This window comes from Tyto alba, unplaced genomic scaffold (assembly GCF_018691265.1).
Source record: "Tyto alba isolate M040663 unplaced genomic scaffold, T.alba_DEE_v4.0 Super-Scaffold_14, whole genome shotgun sequence".
NCBI lineage: Eukaryota > Metazoa > Chordata > Aves > Strigiformes > Tytonidae > Tyto > Tyto alba.
This window is the reverse complement of record NW_024881276.1, coordinates 26,922,592-26,942,498: the sequence shown is the minus strand read 5'-3', so window position 1 is coordinate 26,942,498 and position 19,907 is coordinate 26,922,592. Positions and strand designations below refer to the sequence as shown.

Here is a 19,907-nt window from a genome sequence, read left to right as displayed (position 1 = left end):
GTATCTTGATAATCATGACACAAAACTTATACTTGCAGGACACAAAAAGTAACTAAAGCTGTGACCTGCTAGTTAGTCCAACCTCAGTGCCGTTCTTCTCCCATACACCTACCTTAGTAAACTGAATGAAGAAGTATTTTGAGAGAAGAGTGGCAAATGTGAGGTATAAATTCAATCTGATCTGCAAGTCATTCAACTGAAGAAAGGACAAGAAAGCAAAGGAGAAGGGGTTTAACCCCTGTTTTATACTATATTGTTAACACAATGACGCTTTCTGTAAATGCACAAAACCTTTCTGTAAGAGCTTTACTTCCTTACAGAATGCCATTTTCTGCCTGGAAAGAACGGTAGAAAAATAAGGAGTTCTGGATTGTCTTCAGACAATTTTTTTTTTCTTCCTCTAGCCCAGTGTCTACTGTGGTACTTATCCTCAACCTTAGAGGATAAGTTAAGGACGTTCAATCCTTTAGAGGATGTTCTTCTCAATTCTTTGACCTTGTCCAAAAAAGACACATTATCTTTTTTTTTTTTTTTTTTGGGTGTCCTTTCACAGTTTTCCTATGGTAAAGTCACAGTTCCTCAGATCAATCAAACCTTAAGCTCTTAACATGGCAAAGTAACAACTTATTAGATCAAAGAAGTTACAATTTGCTTCTGATACGGCCAGTAAACGATGACTTACACATGTAAAAATCTCCAGATTTAAATTAGCATCTGTAGGATGTCTCTGTCATTACATTGCCAGTGTAGCAATTTCAACAATTCTAGTTCCTTTATGCTATCAAACTTCAGTGGATGAGAACACTAGTCTTTGTATTTCAATCCATAGGAGGAAGAAGTGATAACTAATACACTAATATAAAGAGCAACTTAAACCACAGTGTATAGCATTCAGAAGAAATTGATACAATTTGTCATGTAACAAAAGAAATCCTGACTTAAGTTCACACATAAGGCTTGTGAGCCTCCAACAATAATATGACTGTCTCTCAGTGACATATATGGGAAGCATTAACCAGTTCATGATGAGTAAGAAAAGCTCCTGTGTGTTAGAAGGAGACAGATGCTGGTGATGAGAAAATGGACTGTTTCAATTAAATCCTCCTGTGTGCGTAAGACCAAAATCCTGCTAATTACTTGTTTTCTGTAAGCTAAAATGTAGAGATGTCCATTTCACAAATTGATTTCAGACTGTTTTGCAGAATTTGCCATCACAAGATACGATTGAGGCAGCCAGCTACCATTTCAAAGATCAGGTGGCTACTGAGAACATCCACATGTGCACAACATACTCGTATTTAAGAAAAAAAAAAAATATAGCTTAAGCCTTTCTGTTGTCTGTGAAACAAGCTAACTCCTAGCAAAGGTTATTAAGAAAATTAGTATCTTTTTGACAGCTTATTCAGTAACTATTCTCTCAGTATTTCACAAACTTTTCTCCTTCCACCCAGCTGGTACTGAAAAGCACTGGAAAACTGAACTGAATAAAGACAAACCAGGAATCCAACTTTTTTCATTTATAGTTAATTTGGATTTGACCAGCAGACTTTATAAATTGCTGATTTTAAACTATATGAAGCAAGGTTTTGTTGACTGGAAATTATTTTATACATACTCTTCCCCTACCCCTTATACTATAATTTATTACAACAAACAAGTTTTTTGAAACTCGAGATGTTTTTGAAACTTAACATTTGGAAGTAGCAGGTTTTATTGCATAAGCCAGAGCTACACATTTGAAGGATTTCCTTCAGAATTGCTCTGGAAGATGCAGAGAGAAAAATATAGGTATATTCAAAGTATTTCACCAAATCTGAAGAAAGACTGTCTTTAAGAACTTTCTTGCACTCACACAAAAAAATACCCTGCTGACTTTCTCTATAAAGAATAACTATTACCATATCAGTTCCACCTGTTATGTAGATATGTACAATGGGTATTGTACTTGGATGACTTAGTGGCAAGAGTCACAAGAAAGATAGGAATCATCTAAGGTCCACTACCTGCATGAAATGAAGGATCTGGAAAGAGGGAGCAGCACATGAAACTGTTTTATTAAATGAGTTTCTACCTACCATTATCAGGAACTGGTTCCATGTCCCACGGGCTAAGCTTTTCAATTTCACCATTGTCCCATCTGATTCACCAAGTTAAAAAAAAAACAAACAAAAAAACAAAAAAACTTCAAATTATTATCTTGACTCAGCAGTATTCCCTCCAAGCATATTTAAATCACAACTATTTTTAGTTATTAATAGAATATACTGTATAAACATGCTTATAAACCAAAGCATTAGCTAAAAGTCAGCTGTCACAGTGCAAAAAGGAAACATTCTTCATAATGAAATTCAAATTAAAATTGTGCTCCTGATTTTGGCCATATGCAACTTACCCAATATAAAAATAAATTTTACAAAGTCTGTATCAAGAAGTTGCAGAAGAAAAATAAGCCATACACTTGGAAAAATGAGATAACATCAAGGGGAAGACACAAGAAAAAACCCACAGAGGAAAGGATTTTTTTGCTAACCCCAACAGTAGTTGTGAAAGTCCACGGGATGTTTCAGAGAAAGGAAGACCAATAAGTGAGGTATTTGGTATATTAACATTTAATTTTATAAGGCATACCACATTACGACAAAGAAAAGAGTAAGTATAAAATGAAGAAACTAAGGTTAAGTAAGGACCAAGAGGGAGCAAAGGCAAACACAGTTGATATTGATAGTGTATTTGTATATTCACCCTGATACTTGACTATTAGATATGAATATAATTTTGATAACTCTCCAAATCCTAACACATTTGGGCAGATTTTTACATGCTTCAACAACACAAAAAATACCAACAAACTTTGGTATTTCCAAGATAAGAAACGCCCAACTGGATCAGCTTAATGCCCTACTGGTCCAGCTAGACCAGTAATTTGGGTCTTTGAAACTATTATTGGGAGATGCTATTTACAGAGATCCTATGATTCTGGTACAAGTCCATTCTACTTGTACTTCCAGCATTCATGATCACTGTATTCCTCCAGGCATGTTTGTGAATACATCCCAACCTTTAATATCTATTTATTTTTGTCCAACATGTTTTTGAACCTACCAGTATGGTTTTCAACAGCCTCATGTGTAAATATATTTCCGAAGTTCACTACCCTCAATGTTAAAAAAACCAAACCCAAGCTCTTTTAAACAAATCCCCTACAGAATTCAATACGCACCTCTAGTTCTGTCATTACAGAATCTGGTAAATAATAATTCTCTATTCACATTGCCTGTCACCCCTTTCACCCTTCCCTTCCATCTGGAGAGTCATGGGTTTTTTGTCTTAACCCACAAAGCACCTGGCACAACCATTTTAGTTGCCCTTCTCTGTACCTCTCCCAAAGTCATTACATCTTCCTTTAGATGCTAAGACGCAAAATGCATCAAGACATCAGCACATCACAGTGCTAGAAAGCAGTGAGCATTACTGTTTTGTCCTTGATATCCTTTCTGATGGTGGCCAACACCTTGTTAGTTCCTTGTAGCTGCCACTGCACAAACAGCTGATGTTTTGAGAACTGTCAATGACTATCTCAGCAACATTTCTGTCTTCAGCTGCATCCATTAACGAGCTCCATGTCTTATAAGACCATTGTTCCCTCAGGTGTCCTACACCTAACATACATCTGCACTAAAAATTATCTGGCACTTTTTTACCCAGCCAGTTTTATGAGGTCCTTCTGGAAGTCCTCACCTTTAGCATGAGATTTGACTACTACCTGAAATGACTTGCGATATTTACAGACCTTGGATATTTCACGGTGCATGCACCCCAAGAGGCTTAGAAGGACACTGAGTAAAGCTGGTCCCAGCACCAATTCCTGGGGGAGCTCACTACTCCAACCTGAAATGTAATTGTTAAGAACCACTCTTTTGCACCCTATGATTTAACCAGTTTTCAACACATTGAAGTATTTGCTCCAATCATATGTCATCTTAAGTTTCTTTAACATCTCTTAAGGAGAAATTCTGTCAAGGGCTTCTTAAAAAAATATCCAAATACATGCTGTTGACTGTCCATTTTATTCATATGCTTACTAACAAAGTCACAGAACTTCAAAAGGGGTAGAGAGACAGAACTTCCCTGTACAGATGCAGTGCTGGCTCTTCCTTACAGCTGGGTTTATCCTTATGCTCAATAGTATTATTCTTTATTGTAGGCATGTACTAGAAACTGAAGTCAGATATATCACTCTACAGTTCAACAATTTTCCTCCAGAACCTCTTCTGCTGGCAGGAGTTGCAATAGTCATCTGCCAGTCCTCTAGTACAGGGTCCAACTGCAGGACAGTTTGGAACTTTGCCAGGAGTTTCCTGAGTTATTCAACTGTCTATGTGAATGCCATCTACTTCTTATAACTTAATAAACTTAGATATTTGGTCTAATACCTCCTGTGTATTTATTTCAAACAAACTGAAAATTGAGATGATCATCCTCATAATATTTTATAACTAATACTCTGGTCAGGCAGGAGCACCTTCCCATTATTTTGGATTGCCCATCAACTTAGGAAAATTTGGATCTATCCACATTCAATCTGTTTGATGTTCATGAACTAAGAGTTCTCAAGGTTCAAAGGTTCATCTATTTGGTTCTCCTCCCCAGTTAACATACAGTACTTCAGAAGTTGTTGGTATTTATAAATGTATATACTGCTTCAAAGTATTGCATGAAAGATTTTATCAATACAGTTTAGTACATCTTAAGTCCTCATTTAGTTCTGCTTAAGCTCCATTCATCCAGGTAAGGCAACTTTATATTATTAAGCTGCTTCTACACAAATACCTATTTTTTTATCTGGCCAATAAAATAACAAAATATTCGATTTATATATCTTATATTTAGTTATTATCTATACAACAGTGGTGGTGATAATTTGAAATGATTCCTAAGTGTATGACAACGTGGTTACCAACAAAACTTTCAATTAAGTTACATGGCAATTACTCCCCATCATCTCATTCAAATGTGGTTTCCCAAACTCTCCTTCATTGAGTGTTTTGAAGCCAACTTCCAAAGGTTGTTTCCGGTATAAAATAGAAAGCGCTTCTATGCCAATAAAGCTCTGTCTCAGAGGTGGCAAAGAACTACTGCGGATACTCAAACTCAGCTGGATTAGCAAAATTCTAGTACCTAAAAAAACCCATAACCCAAATCCTGAGTGGAGAGACAGCACATTGTAGTTTTTCCAAGACAGCGTCACAACCCTTTGTGTTCAGGTTGATTTTTCCCATTTAAAGAGATGTAAAATGAAATGTATTTAAAAATACTTTTGCATCCAATGTATAAAGCATATGAGTGCAAATGAGGAAGCTACTGCTGCTGAACCACGTGCAGATTCTAGGGTAGACAAGACTTAAGATTCTTGAACAGAGGACTGTATTTATAAAAAAGAACTGAGGACCCAGACAAGTTGCAAAATCTCACTATACCTGCAAAACCATCCAGACATTTTCATATACATATCTTAGGAATCTTCTCCAGCACAGTTGTTTGTGAGTCAAGGTAGAACAGTCACATTCTCTACTAAAGCAGCACAGATCTTTAAAGAGCTCTCTTTTGAAAGTGTTCTTTAAAGAGCATTGTATTCCTTACCTATTCAATTAAGTTAACTTCAAAGCAGCTCTAAACTTCACTCTGTTAAAGTCTGGTGCATTAAAATACTGAAATATCCTTTAGCAATCACAGAAAACAAGGACTCTCGGAAATTGGCTACAGGCTCTTTTTCATAACTGGAAACTTGATTTTGAACTGGCCAAGAAAACAACCAAAAACCCCATCTAAACTTACTCTTAAGGAAGAATTGTGGTACCAACAAAACTTATGAAAGGTATAACGTATGGAAGGTAACATATATCCCCATGGTAGCATATCAAAGGGTCTGAGCTATGTAACAGATAAAATTTAGTACTTTGAAATAAGATTCAGTTGTATTTTCATACTGGTATCTGGGACTCAGTGGCTTTTTACTCTTTATATCATTTTACAAAACAAGGGAAAATATACTAGCCAGTAACTTGAATATTTTTACCCCTACATCACCTGCAGAAGATATGCTCCAAGTGTACTACTCCTCATGCCTGGGACACGAGGAAGATCCAGCAACATTTTAGTTTGTCAAGATCCTCTCTTTAAGGGAAGAGACGAGTTCGAAGAAGAATTAAACGAGGGCAAGAAATCAACGTACAGATAGCCTAGGTTTCAGTTTTAACTCTGTATACTTTCTCATTGTGGGTGATTAAGCAACTGTCAGAAAGTAAATACAAGTATCTGCACATACTGGCAGATCCTTTGTATGTGGAGCAGTCTTAGCTTTACCACTGTCAGGAACATGAAGAAGTCCTTTATGGTGAGACGATCTTTTGTAGGGACTTAATGCTGATGCCACTTTCATTTACGGCACATCAAGACTGCCAATTTGCTAACTCTGTAGCTGTAGAAGCAAAGTGAAAATTCACTTGCTGAAAGCATACAGCCCAGAACTTCAATCTGGAAGTTAGTTACACCTTCCCCCTAAGGAAAATCAATGGGATAAATGAGACAAGTAACCAAAATACGTAACACAATCTTGGCAGTCTTGCAGAATTGTCTATTAGCTACAAGTACTTCCTGTCTTTGGGATGAGTTACAGGTTCAAAAGCCTCTGAGTGGAAAAAAAGAAAAAGCCCTCTACAATGAAACTCTGAATATCAAAAATACTGTAAAAGAAATGGGAAGAATGTTTGGTCATGATAGAATTAGGAATATTGTGTATTCACTGATTATCCTCCTTACAGTCCTCCCTTGCTGGGGGAATCCAAGGCGAGCAAGATCCCAGAATCATTCCACACAACTTGGACAGGACACTACAAAGACAATATCCTGATTCTGATCACTGAGGTCCAGAGTTAGCTTTGTCCACCTTTCTTCACCTTTGTGTGAGACCCTTTTGCTGATATGAAAGAAGGTGCACAGGAACACCACTAATGTCAAACTGTCATGGGGGGGATAGTAGGGAGTAATTTTTTAGAGCACACCTTGGTAAAGAAGGTATGGGTCCAACTATCTTCTTACCAGTTTGACTTGGATGTTTGTGGCCTTCCCTGTTTAAGCAGGTTTTTTTTCCTACAGTAATACCCTTGATTTGCTTAATTTGCCATGTTTTGAACAATGCACGTGGTATCGTATGCCTTCATCTAGGCAGTATTATCTCCTGACAAGTAAACTGGTCAAAGGTTACAGGTAGCACAAGGTTACATTATCTGCCAGTTATCTATCTAAATATGACCCAAAGAGGAAATCAAAAGGTGAAAATGTACGTGGGATCTGCACAACAGGGAATATGGCAGAATACCACTAGGCAGTGAAGAGACTCAAGTTCTGTCTTCACATTCATCTGTCAAGCATGAAGACAGAGTAACATTTGGAAACATCCTCTGCAGGAGTCTCAAGGGATAGCATGAGATCATCTTATACCTATACTTGCTCCTGTGGACTATAATGTGAAAGACAGAAGTGTGAGAACTTAAAGCATAAAGATCATGATGACAGCAATAACAGACTAGATTCAGCATGCCTCAACCAAAACCAGTTATCAATGAAGAATAATAATTAATGTACACTGGAAATTGCATTGCTTGCTTCATGGAAGAGATCCAGCATTAGTCATTAAAGAAAATGATTTGCAAATGTGAAAGGGGTCAGTAACTCCTTTTATCACATTACTATTCACTGAAAAGTTGTCACAAGTTATTACATGTTCACACTGTGCTAAATTAGCAACTTGAAATCATTAACAAGTGATAATAGAACCAGTAAAATCATTTGGACAATTTATACATTCTCATACCAATAAGCCAGCTATGTAAGAGGCAACTCACCCTACTAATATGAGAAGTGTAAAATTTTTTTATACTTACTTAACACTGTAACACTGGAAGTGACTATCAGGATATTGAGGCTGATACGGTTCTTGACCCAGCACTGTTCCAAACCACCAGGCATCATCAATAATGGATCGAAACCTATCAGCTAGAGCAAAACCAGTCCGCTTAGATTGTCTCCTAAGAAAAGCTATTTAACTATGCTTCTTCTACATGCAATTAGAAAAACTTTTGATTAATGTATTTCAGTTTAAAGTTCTAAACCCACTGATACTGAATAAAAGATAAGACAACTTATGCCAAAAAAATACAAGTGTTGAAATCTAAATAAATTTGCTACTTTGCTATAAAATAAAAAAAGGGAACACTACAGTCTCGATATGAAGACTGGATCTTAGATCTATGGTAATCCCTCCAAACTTCTTAGTACAGCAGTTAGTAGGCTCATATTTCTAAAGAGCAAAGGAATCTTACCTACCAGAATGCCTTCTGAAGTTACAAGCAAGTAGCACCTACCATATTCAGCCATCAGCCAAGGACTAACTTTTTATTTCAAAAGCATTCAGTCAAATACTTAGAAAACACACTTACAAGCTTGCCAGTTCCTTTGCCGTGCTTCATCATAGAACTGACGTAATATAAGGAAGTCGATAACATCTGGCATATCATGGTATCTAGAAAAAAAAAGTAATCCCTTCCATGTGTGTGCCTTAGAGCTTTAGGAAGAAGCTTAAAAAGAAACGTATTTTTAAGTACTTTCCAGAAAAATAAAAAGGCACATACCTGATGGAAAATGATTTGTCTGTATGTTTTCCAGTGGCATGATCTATAAAAGCAAGCTTGAGGCAACACAATGTGGGAGGACCAACTTCGTATCTAATTCCAACAATTTTTACCAATTCCTGATCCTACAGGTAAGAACAAACAGTTTCAGCAAGTACCACCTTCTGGACTAGGCACAGAACTATTAATTTAACATTAGTTATCCAAGCACATGAATTGTACCCACACCGAAAAGCCAAAAATATTGAAAATGTATCTGAGATTTCAACAGAAGACAGTTGGTCAGACTTGGCAATTTTAACACAGCTACCTGTAGTCAGGCTTCCCACAGGTAGCTCTGAAGATACTCTGGTAATTGAAGACACTTTCCCCTGTTGTTTCCATAGGGAAACGTTATGGGAAACAGCACAACCTCACAAACCAATGTTTTGCAAACAGTGTAATACAACTTCATTCACAGACTACTAGTATCGAGCCTACAGTATCTTCAGTGCAGACCTACCCTAAGAACTACTTTTCTCCATGGCTCCTTGTGTGGATTCAGTTCATAAATGTTATTTCTTCTAACTGCTTCAATGTAAGCTTCGTGTCCTTGTCGGAAATATATTACCTAAAAAAACGAACAGTAAATGTTTTCCTGTATTGAGTAACTCTAATAATGTTAGGTACTGCAGGCATTTAAAGATTTTTAATCAATATTCCCACCTCATCACCCATCTGAGGAACAAAAGGAGATCTTCGAAGAGCTGTGTCTGTTATCCAAACAGGAGGATGCCAATCATATGATAATTCCAAGTTTACTGGTTGTGTTGGAGCATTAACCTTCACATTTAATAGAGAGCAAAATTAAACACGAAAGGACATATTACTGACATGACAATAATACAACTCATTCCATTTTGATTTGGCAGAAAAATGCTTAACTTAAAAGGAGACTGATATACATTTCCAAAACGTATTAGCAAAATTCCTCCAGGGCTTTGCTTGAGTTGTAGCTGTATTTGTAGTACTAATACTAAGCATTCCTTTCCTATATGAGTATTCAAGTGAGCAAGATTACTATTATGCAGGACTGAAGAGAAGCAACGTTTTATAATTGAAATGGGAGTCTCAGTGCCCAATTAGAAATCTCTATCAAGCTGCAAGAAACTATCTTAAGATGAAAAATTGTGGGAGATATTGCACAGTAAATATACACATTAAAACAGTTTAAAAAATAAATTTTTGAGAATACTGGGATAAAAGTAAAAGGATGGAGAGAAAAACATGCCAAAATTACCCCGAGCATTAAAGATGTTTGCTCCTTTATGGTAGAAAACAGCAAATAGCTATTGTAACTTAACAAAGGATAATTACTTTAACTTAAAAACTTCAGTAACTCTAAAAAGAGTAATTATTGTAACTTATAAAAAAGATATGTTACTGAAAACCAGACAGTTTCACAGGGTTTTAGTCTAATATTTAATACAGATATTTAATAATCACATTTCCCTCTTCATACCAGCAACCCTGAGAATCCCTTTTATATGAACAGTGAAAATTACTTCACTTGGAATGCAGAACCATCCATGCAAATCAGCAGACACCTTGCATTTGGAATGGTCTCAAGTTAATTAAGGGTAGACTGTATGCATTGATATCAACACCCTTGTCCAACAGCAATAACAATTACTTTAACAGTTTCCAGTGAAGAGGTCTAAAAACTTAAGAGACAAATTTATTAAAGAGTGAGTAGAAGAAATCAATTGTATACCTCCTCCAGCTTTTTTGGTTTGGGCTTTTTTCTCCTTTTTCTTCTTCTTCTCTTTGGAGGAGATGATTTCTCTGCTGATACTTCATCTTCTGAAGTACTGCAGTATCTGATGGTTTTCCGTCGAGAAGTCCGTACAGGAGGTTGTAGGTTAATTCCTGCATCAGCAATCCAGTCAGAATATCTACTGGAAGAATCACTGTCCAGAGTGGATGGAGTCAAGAAAAATACAAACACAGAACCAAGTTGTTAATATTTCAGAAGGCTAAATTCTCTTCCAAAAATATCTGCAGATATAAATTGCTCTTGAAAGCGTTAACAAAAGAACTAAAATTACTTTGACCTGTTGTAACAATTGCTTCGTTTGATGTTTAATGCAATTTTTTGGGAACAAAGTAATTCAAAGCATGTTTTTTCAGAAAAATCAGGTTAATTCTAAAATCAGTAATTTTACTTAAAGATGTGCAATGAAATTCTGGACTAGTTAAGAGCCCTCTCGATAGAACACACCAGACAAGCACTAGTTAAATTCTTTAAAGATAGTTACACAAATCTCACAGGTATACATTTGCTTTATTTATCTTTCTCTCTCTCAGTATTTTTTGATTCTATTACTACAGAATTCTAGAAACTATTAAAAAAAGCCATAGTAAAAAAGTCACAGTAAAGTGATTAAAAATTTATCTATAACTTCAGTTCTAAATAAAATTATAACCTTGTACTTTTTTCCAACTGACTGTTGCTGCATTATTAAAAAAAACAAACAAAAAACAAAACCCCCCACCCCTCAAAAACCCAATAGAACAAAACACGCTATCAAAAGTGTTCCAGCCTATCTTCCTTTTCCTTGCCATTTAGCAAAAACGCCAAAGGATTTTAACCTACATTAAAGGACAGAAGTGTTCTGGTGGAATGGAACACAAAACAACAATGCAATGCGTCAATACAGGGCAGTACCTCACAAAATACTATTACATACAAAGCACAGCAGAACTTCCATACAAATTTTAACTTGCCAAAATTCAAGTAAAACTCATTACAGTAAAAGCTGGGATTTGTTTGTTTGCTTTTACCTAGAACTATTACTGTTGCTTTTCTTGTCACTTCTCCACTCTTCCTCTTCCTCAGATGAGCCAGAGCCCTCACTTTCTTCAGCTTCCTGAATTTAAAAACATGCACAGTCAATCTAAAACTTTCTCATAGCACATGTTTTATGGGTTTGAAACATAAAACACACTTCCCATTCACGTCTGCATATTATCAAGTTAGGAAGAAATTTGATGAAGAGTTGTAAAAATGGAATGAAAGCAGTTATTTTTCGTAGTCAATTTCAACTTGCTCTATTAACCTTGGCAGTGTACTGTTACTCATTAACTTCTGTATATTCACTCACATATTAGCAACATGTAGATCTACCTGCTGCAGCCATACTTCACAAAGCAACACTTCTATCCCCCTACTATGACTGCTCTATTTATTTTCTAGTCTAAGTTCACATCGTTTATCATGACAATGTGGTGGGTGATTTTGATTCCTTCAAATTCCCAACTCATGATGCTGTAATTAAGTCATGTAAAGTGCACAAAATCTAACTCATTAGAATGCAAAGGAAGCATTTAAAGATTGCAAAAGGTACAAATCAAGGGAAACTATCACATTTCCCATCTGCACACAATATGGATATATTCTGTTACAGGAGTAGCACTTCTGTGGATTACTTTTTTTTTTTTCGTTACTTATGCAAGTTAGAATCAGGAGATTTTTCTGATTTTGGTATCAACTGATTGACTAAGTACTAATTGGGTGTATTCACGTATATATTTAAATGCAAAACTAAATAGTCAAGAGATACCAAAATACATTAAAACTTCAGTAATTTCCTGATTGTTGTTCAACAATTTATTTGCATTAACTTAATGTTTTACATGTGTTTTCCATAACTGAAATGACTAAGGATAATGCATTGCTCATTTCTCGTTATACATTGTCAAGCAATAAAAAAATAAAATAAAAAAACCCAAAAAAAAACCACAACCCAACAAGATTTAACTTTCAGCTTAAAGTTTGATACTGTTTGAATTAGTCCAACTGATTATTTGTTTGCTGTTTTCAGAGGAACAAAGTTAAGAGTCTTCCCCCCTAAGACCTGTTCATATAGTGTACAGTATGGACAACACTCACTAAGTCAGTCCTTCTCTTTTATCCTACCACTTGTAAGATTAAAAAAAAACAAAAAAGCTCATTTACATCAAAGCTTAGCTTCTTATAGTATTATTAGTTTTAGTATTATTAGATCCAACATCACTTCAAAAATATGTTATGTAGCATTTACAGGACAGTGCATATAACTCTCCTATTTGCACTTTGCATGCTCTGAATTTGTCAGGTGCCAAAAGTCTCCTGTCAACTCTCCTTCCACCCTATTCCCAAAATAAGGAAACCCTGAACTTTCCATTAAATTTAAGTGATTTTTTTTTTTTTTTAAGCACATAGGTATTCTTTATTAAGAGGCCAGGAGAAGAGTCAGTTTCCACAGAATATCGTTCTTTCTAAGTTATCTCCTGAACTTCTTCCATTTCGTTCACTATCCTCCCTTAACAAAATAAGTGACTAGTCCAACAAGTCCAACCTTCTCTACTCCTTCCACTTCTTCCCTCTTTCCCTATTTGAGACTATTTCCCTGTGAGCAAGGCCAAACAACTGTGGTCCAAGCAGTCCTACCACTGATTTACAGCATCTGGTAACACAACACTCAAAAGCTGCTGCCACCCACAGCAAAGTCCTATTTCACCCCAAGCCAGGACTCAGCCAGGATAAAAAGACTCTGAGGAAGTTTACCAGGTCGTAACAAGGCTTTATCAAGAATCTTCACAATTTCCAGTTTTAGGTGTGCACAGAAATTTGCAAAGATTTCAAAGAGAAACAATAAAACACATGTAAAATCCAAACTTCACTTTAAGCCAACCACAGCACTGTACATAAGTTTTTTGCCTTGGGCTGTTCATTTGGTTTAGAAGAGTCTCAGCAAAAATAATTCAGCCATTTATAAAATGACAGGCAAGACTGCCATTATTAAAGCAACAGATAACTAGGTTTGAGAATTGCCAACAATAATGATGGTCACAGCAAGACTTTCCCTGGTAAAAGAGATTTTTTGTTTGTTTGTTTGCTGGTTTGTTTTAAGAGAGAAAATGCACATTTACATGAAACTTCACTTATTGAGGAATTCAAGTTCTAAATACAGAACTTGGAAGAGATCTTACCTGCTCTATCAAGCCAAAGCAGTTATCTCTTTCATCATCAGAAGACTCCAGTTGTTCAATGTTATTCCGTGTTCGGTAATTAGGATATTTCCGTCTATGCAGTCTGCGCTTAGATTGTATTAATGAAGACTCAGAGTCACTCTAATTTATACAGAAAGTGAAAAAAATAAGTTACGTAAGGGTATGTATGTGGCAAACTTACATAGGGGTGAAAGGGTGACTACAAGCACTGCTGAGTGTAAAAACTGAAATGGTCTCATCATGTCACAGCCTGATCACGTCAAAGCTCCTATTCACAAGGAATAATTTTCCTCTAAGCCAAGAGTTTTAAATTTGCTGTTCCAAATTTAAGATTTAGTAGTTGTTCTAAGAAAGTGCTCTTTATCAGGTAATGCAAATGGACTTGTCACTTGCAGTTGTTTATAAATATATGCACAGAATCAAGACATTAGCTGTCTCCGATGTGCAATTCTGACAGAACCAGAAATCCTCAACCACCCCCAGTTAAGGGGAATATGCAGTAGAATTCTTGCATCAAATTGTTTTGTACTGCAAGACACAGCGAATCAGGCCACTATCTTATAAAACCAGTACAATAACCAATTTTAACTTCTTACTGATCTCTTCCAAAAAATATAGTAAAAAAATCGTGCAAAATTGGGCAAGTCTGGAAAGGTTGCCCCGTACACAAAACACTGTCATCTAAAGTAACATAAGGGAATAGAAATATAGCCTCTGATTCTTCAGATATAGGACCTTGAACTCACTTGCACCTCAGTGCTTTAGCACGGACCTGCAACAACTGCCTTTGAAACCTTCACTGCAGTAAAACCAGAACGGCCTGAAATCAAGCCTGCCTTCAAAAATAACTACCAAATACCTGAGATGGAAGGAGGCAGGACTGACAGAAAAAAGAATTCAACTTATAAGTGAAGGCTGAATCACCAGGAACCTCTGAAGACCACACCTTCAGAAACATCCGCTTTCATTTTTTAAACCATGACTTGTCACCGGGCACAGAATACCCATTTTCCTTTAGAAGTCGCTGCATACCTTTTCCAGTGACTCAAATGACTTTTTCTTCTCTGTTGCATATAGATATCTCTCTTCTTCCCCTTTTGCAATTCGATATTCTTCCTGCTTCCTAAAAGAAAGTTATGAACATCTAATTCTCTGTTTTAACAATGCTGAAAAGTTAAATGACCCATTCTCTTTAAAGGATCTAAAAAACCTGAACACCTAATTTCATTCCATTAATAATTTCAGATGTTATTATTGTTCAAACACCTATAACACATGTCCTCTCATTTCCAGATAAAAACGACTGATATTAAGAAAGTCTTCCTTGCAAATATCAGAATATAATAAAAATTTTTCAACCCCATTTTTAATCCACATTTTTCCTTTTGCAATCAGTCTACCTCCCAATACCAGGAAACTTAAAAGTTTTAAAAACTTCAGAGATGTGGCAAATCATACAGCTTTACCATTAACAAGAAATATATTGCTATTGATATCAATTCTCCTTTTCACAGAAGCACACTGATGGTACTTCTGAAAGCAGCTAACTGTTTTAGAATTTCAAGTGCTCAGTGCTGCTTCTGGTCCTAACACATCAGCCCCACGAAGTCTCACAAAAGCACAATCTCTCCAAACTATTTCACATAAGTGAATTTAGCTTCTACCCCTTCATTTTGGAAAAAGCAAGAATCTAGGTAACCTACCTGTCCTTTAAGATGACTTAAAATATTGAAATATGGGAGAATCATTCTCTATTAAACTAGAGAAACTTCAATTTATTTTTGTTGAATGGGACTTTACAATGAAAGGCTTTTAAGCACAGCTGACTGTAACACTGAACTATTTCAATTCGTACCATGTACTTAAACTGAGGTGTAATAGCACTAGATTTTAAAAAAACAACATCATGTGTTCTCTCTAGCCATATCTGCAGACCAGTAAGCTGTCTACAGACCTGAGTACGCTCGGTGGTATTTCTGGTACAACAACTCTTCGTCTCCAGGCCTGAAGGTCTCGCTCTGTAGCCATCTGACTTCGTGGAGCATTCTGATGCATCTGACGCACACCTTCAACTTGTCCACTACGTCGCAGACCAATATTAGGAGGAGATTGGATGTCTAAACTCGGTCTTCTAAAAGCTAAAATATACAGAAACATTTTTTCCAGACTTCACAGAATTAGAACCTTAATTTTTTTATCTTGCAGTAAGAAGAAACAACGCTTTATACGTTCTTATCTCCACAATCCCAAGTATATGACTAGTTACCACCTTCGGGAAATTATCTGTCTTATGGAAAATACAGTGAGACTACACATACACTTTTAAAATGGTTATTTCTACTACTATTTTAATATAGTGAAAGGAAGTATAATATGACAGAGGTGTCTTTCTGAACTACTTCAGGCAGCTCTGAGGCTAGTGAGGTTCTAAAAAGCACTTTCCCTGGAGCTGAGCTTACATAACTAAAAACTGCAAGGACACAGATCAGAAGAGTGTCTGGTTTAAATCTATAAAGAAGGGAGAGGGGAACCCAGTTTAAATAATGGCAAAATACTTATTTTACAAACTTTAAAGAAGAATAAGTGTAGCTCCCACAAATGTTGAGTAGTCCACAAATTTTATTAAACATGTAGAACACTACAAGAAATACAATTAATACTCTTTAAATGGAGAAGCAAAAGGCTTTGTTTTGTAATTTAATCATAGGAATAGCAGTGTTTTAATGAATAAAAAGATCTTAACCAGATATCAATGTTAAGGGAATCTTAGTCCCCAAAACAACATTAATGTTAAAACCTGTCTGAAATATTTCACGCAGCGTAATAAAATCAGAGCTAGAACAATCACTTACGAATTTATCAGCAAGTACTAACCTCTTCTAGGTGTTCCTTCCCCATTTTGTGGGCCACTTGAAGCGGATTCTTGATCGGCTCCAGTTCTTTGATCCTGCTGTAGTTGTAATTGTCTAATCATGCCATCAAGAATGCTGGGCTCCAAGCCTTGTTCATCCTGATCAACTGTCTGTTGGCCTATAACTTGTTCAACCACTTCTCCATCACCTTGCAAGTGTAATACAAATAAAATTAATGGGTTCAGTTAACTGACTACAGCAAGTTCTTTAATCTCATTGTTCACATCTCCGTGAGATTGGTTCTACAACTAAACACAATGAAAACTATTACTGAAATTATTGCCGTTGCTTATTCCAAATGAGACATTTACAGAGTCTACAACCTAAACACAGTTTGTGCACGTCACTGCCTGTAGAAAGTTAAAGAAATTAAGACAACCATTTGAACAACTGATTTTTTTTTTTTTGCACTTGTTTAAAACTGTGTTTACTATCGGACCTTTCAGCATCTTTACTGATCATAAATACACAACAGGTAACGTGAGAAAACAAAGGCATTTTTAAATCACCTATGTCATATCTACTCTGTTCCCTTTCAGAATTACTACAGTAACTCTCAATTCTGGATGCAAGTCTTTAGTGATACTGTTCTTACTTGTTGCTACATATCCAAGCTGAGGAATCAAATGTTCATCTGCACAATTCTCTCTTCCTGGCACCAGTCTTTGATATTTTGTTGGATGAGGGTTTCCATCCACATCTACTAAAAAGGGAGGGGGCATGAGATGAGGAGCCTGTTGAGTTTGCTCATCTAGGACGTAATTGTTAGAGTCTCGAATAAGTGGCCGATAGTCAGTGTGGAAGAACATTTGATCAGGAATCTAGAAAGAAATTAAATTTTTTTTGTTATCAATTTGAAAAAAAGAATATGCTAAACAACAAAGAAGAACAAGTGACACTAAAATACCAAAAATCTCCTCAAAGGTAAAAGAAAGGGCAAGTTGCCAATAAGAAGAGTTATGCATAGCTACAATTAACCTATATGGTGTTGCAGTACTCTCATTTTTGATAGTGCTTTTGAAAGAAACAATATGCTTTTAGAAAACAATAACCTGAGGTAACTTCAAGCAGAAGCACTGCTTTACACTTAAAATTAAAAATATTTTGCACGTCATTTTTTTTTTTTCCACACAATTAAGAAAAGTTTCCTTGGTTTCCATGCAAGGAAATAATTGTCAAGTTCAACATAAGCTTTCAGAATTCTTTCTTAATCATTCAGTGTCCACCAGAAATTTTTTCTGCACCTGAAACAGTCTGTTAAATCCATGCAGCTGAAAGGAAATGGTTACACCAGTATTAGATCACAGTCAGAATCTTTACTCCTAGCAATGATGACCAAGATGAAGACAGTAAGTTTAAATTTCAGCTAAGAATGTAAAGCAAGAAAAAATAATTCTTTAAAATGACAAACATGGATTTACCATTGCAACTTTAAAAAAACTGAGGGGGAAGTGAGGAAAAGCATAAGCCAGAACTGCACTTTTGAGAGCTATTTCGAAAAAACAGAAACACATGTATTTATCAAAACCAAAAGGTAACAGGCAAATACATTCAAAAAAGCAAAATTTGTATCCCATGCACATTTTGCTAGTATTTCATAAGTCCACAGTGTTAGATTAATATTTACTTTTGCTTATTTTAATCAAACTACTTTGGTGAATTTGGGTTTGAATAAGGAAAGGCCTAAAGAACTGCAAGTTCTAATAACTGAAGCAAACCAGCAAATTATTCTTAAAATACAAACAGTCTGTTTTTTTGTTAATTAGGTAGTAGTGCAATTAACTTTGTGATACATTCCAATCTTTAAACATTAAGCTGTTTTCAGAAATTAAAGTAATTTTGAGGTTGAACAATTACCATGTAAATTAGCTGGCTGGAAGATGATAAATGTATTCCAGAAACATTCTTGGGAGCTACTCCCACAGGAATGTTAAGACACTGGTTGTTTCTGCTGTGCCAGGACCTTACGTACAAGAGAACTCACAGACATCAAGGAACCAGTTATATTTAGATCCTGTACCCATACAAAACTCTTTTTTACTTATGATGCTTTAGAGGAACGAATGTAACTCATCTAATTTCAGTTAGAAGCTTGAATAAATAGTTCTAGTAAAAAGCTGAACTTACCTTTTCATAAGACCTGCTACAGCCAAAACCAAATATCAGTAGATGCCCATGAGAATCTGTACATGCAAAATGCTGCCCATCAGGTGAAAATTTACAGTCAAAAACAGCACCATGTCCTTGGCCTTCAATCTAGATAGAAGGAAAGAAACTCAAGACTATTTGACAAAACTTTTTTTGAACAAGTGATAAAGCAGCATCGAAGATTAATTACTCTTATCACAAGCAGTCATGCACCCCTTAAATACCTCCATTAAAGCACAAATAATCTCATTACTTCAGTTTCTTTTCCCCTTGCCATGTGAATTTAAGTCCTGAATCATACAGTTTTAAAAGATCCACTCCTTTTTAAAGATGCGCTACAGGATATGGAAAGTTACTGTTATTAACAAAAAACAACAAACTTTGAGGCTTTTTAGCTGTTAGCATACTGCCTAAAAGTAAATTGCAGCTAATATACACTGATTTTGTTAAACCACTTTCAAGAAAAGCATAACGAAATCTTAAAGCTAAAGAAAAAAAAAAATCACTTCACTATTGACTGTAAATTGAAAAAAAATAAGATTAAAAAATTGACTGTTGGATCATAACTTAAAGTCTTAAACAAAATAACCTATTTTAAAGTGTTAATCGTGAGCTGTCAAATAGAGCAAATATCATGGGAGCTCTCAAGAAGGAACTGTGCCAATCCACTAATGGTTATGGCAATAAAATAATTTTTAAGCCATCTGTGATTACAAATATTTGTCCATAATACTCTTGAAATGATGGTTTAAAACAGGACCTTTCAGTCTTTTAGGTGGCGCCTCATCTCAATTAAAGAAAACAGTTACTGCAAATGAGGTGCAACATGATCTTCAGTAACCTGAAGTGGCAAAGCCCTGGTGTCAACTATTCACAACACCTCACAGACTGAGAGGTCCTGATCAACAGGTAAAGTCTAAAGAGCTCAGACACTGACTGCACTGCAAGTAAAGTCCTGCTCTGCTCCCCCACACCTCACTTTCCTCACACCTAACTGCAAATTGCCACAATTGATCTTTCTTGTCTCAGAAGCTTATCAAGACCTCCCTGATAGAATTCAACTCAGAAGTCCTACAGGAAAGTAGCAGTGGAAGGATGTGGGGAATACTTTTCCAGATCAGTG

The 19,907-nt window shown here is 35.9% G+C and overlaps 1 protein-coding gene across 2 annotated transcripts in view; it reads right to left on the bottom strand.

The window, feature by feature from the left end:
- The window catches only part of BRWD1 (bromodomain and WD repeat domain containing 1), a 61,073-nt gene that overhangs the window by 23,392 nt on the left and 17,774 nt on the right, over nt 1–19,907 (bottom strand). For both annotated transcript variants that reach the window (XM_033011301.2, XM_033011302.2), the window contains 14 exons: nt 18,764–18,892; nt 17,232–17,457; nt 16,599–16,784; nt 15,679–15,862; nt 14,757–14,847; nt 13,704–13,844; nt 11,514–11,599; nt 10,444–10,639; nt 9,396–9,512; nt 9,193–9,300; nt 8,691–8,815; nt 8,499–8,581; nt 7,944–8,055; nt 2,076–2,137 (listed from right to left, as the gene is read on the bottom strand). In XM_033011301.2, the coding sequence (XP_032867192.2) occupies nt 2,076–2,137; nt 7,944–8,055; nt 8,499–8,581; nt 8,691–8,815; nt 9,193–9,300; nt 9,396–9,512; nt 10,444–10,639; nt 11,514–11,599; nt 13,704–13,844; nt 14,757–14,847; nt 15,679–15,862; nt 16,599–16,784; nt 17,232–17,457; nt 18,764–18,892 (1,846 nt within the window). The remainder of the gene's footprint in view (nt 1–2,075; nt 2,138–7,943; nt 8,056–8,498; nt 8,582–8,690; nt 8,816–9,192; nt 9,301–9,395; nt 9,513–10,443; nt 10,640–11,513; nt 11,600–13,703; nt 13,845–14,756; nt 14,848–15,678; nt 15,863–16,598; nt 16,785–17,231; nt 17,458–18,763; nt 18,893–19,907) is intronic.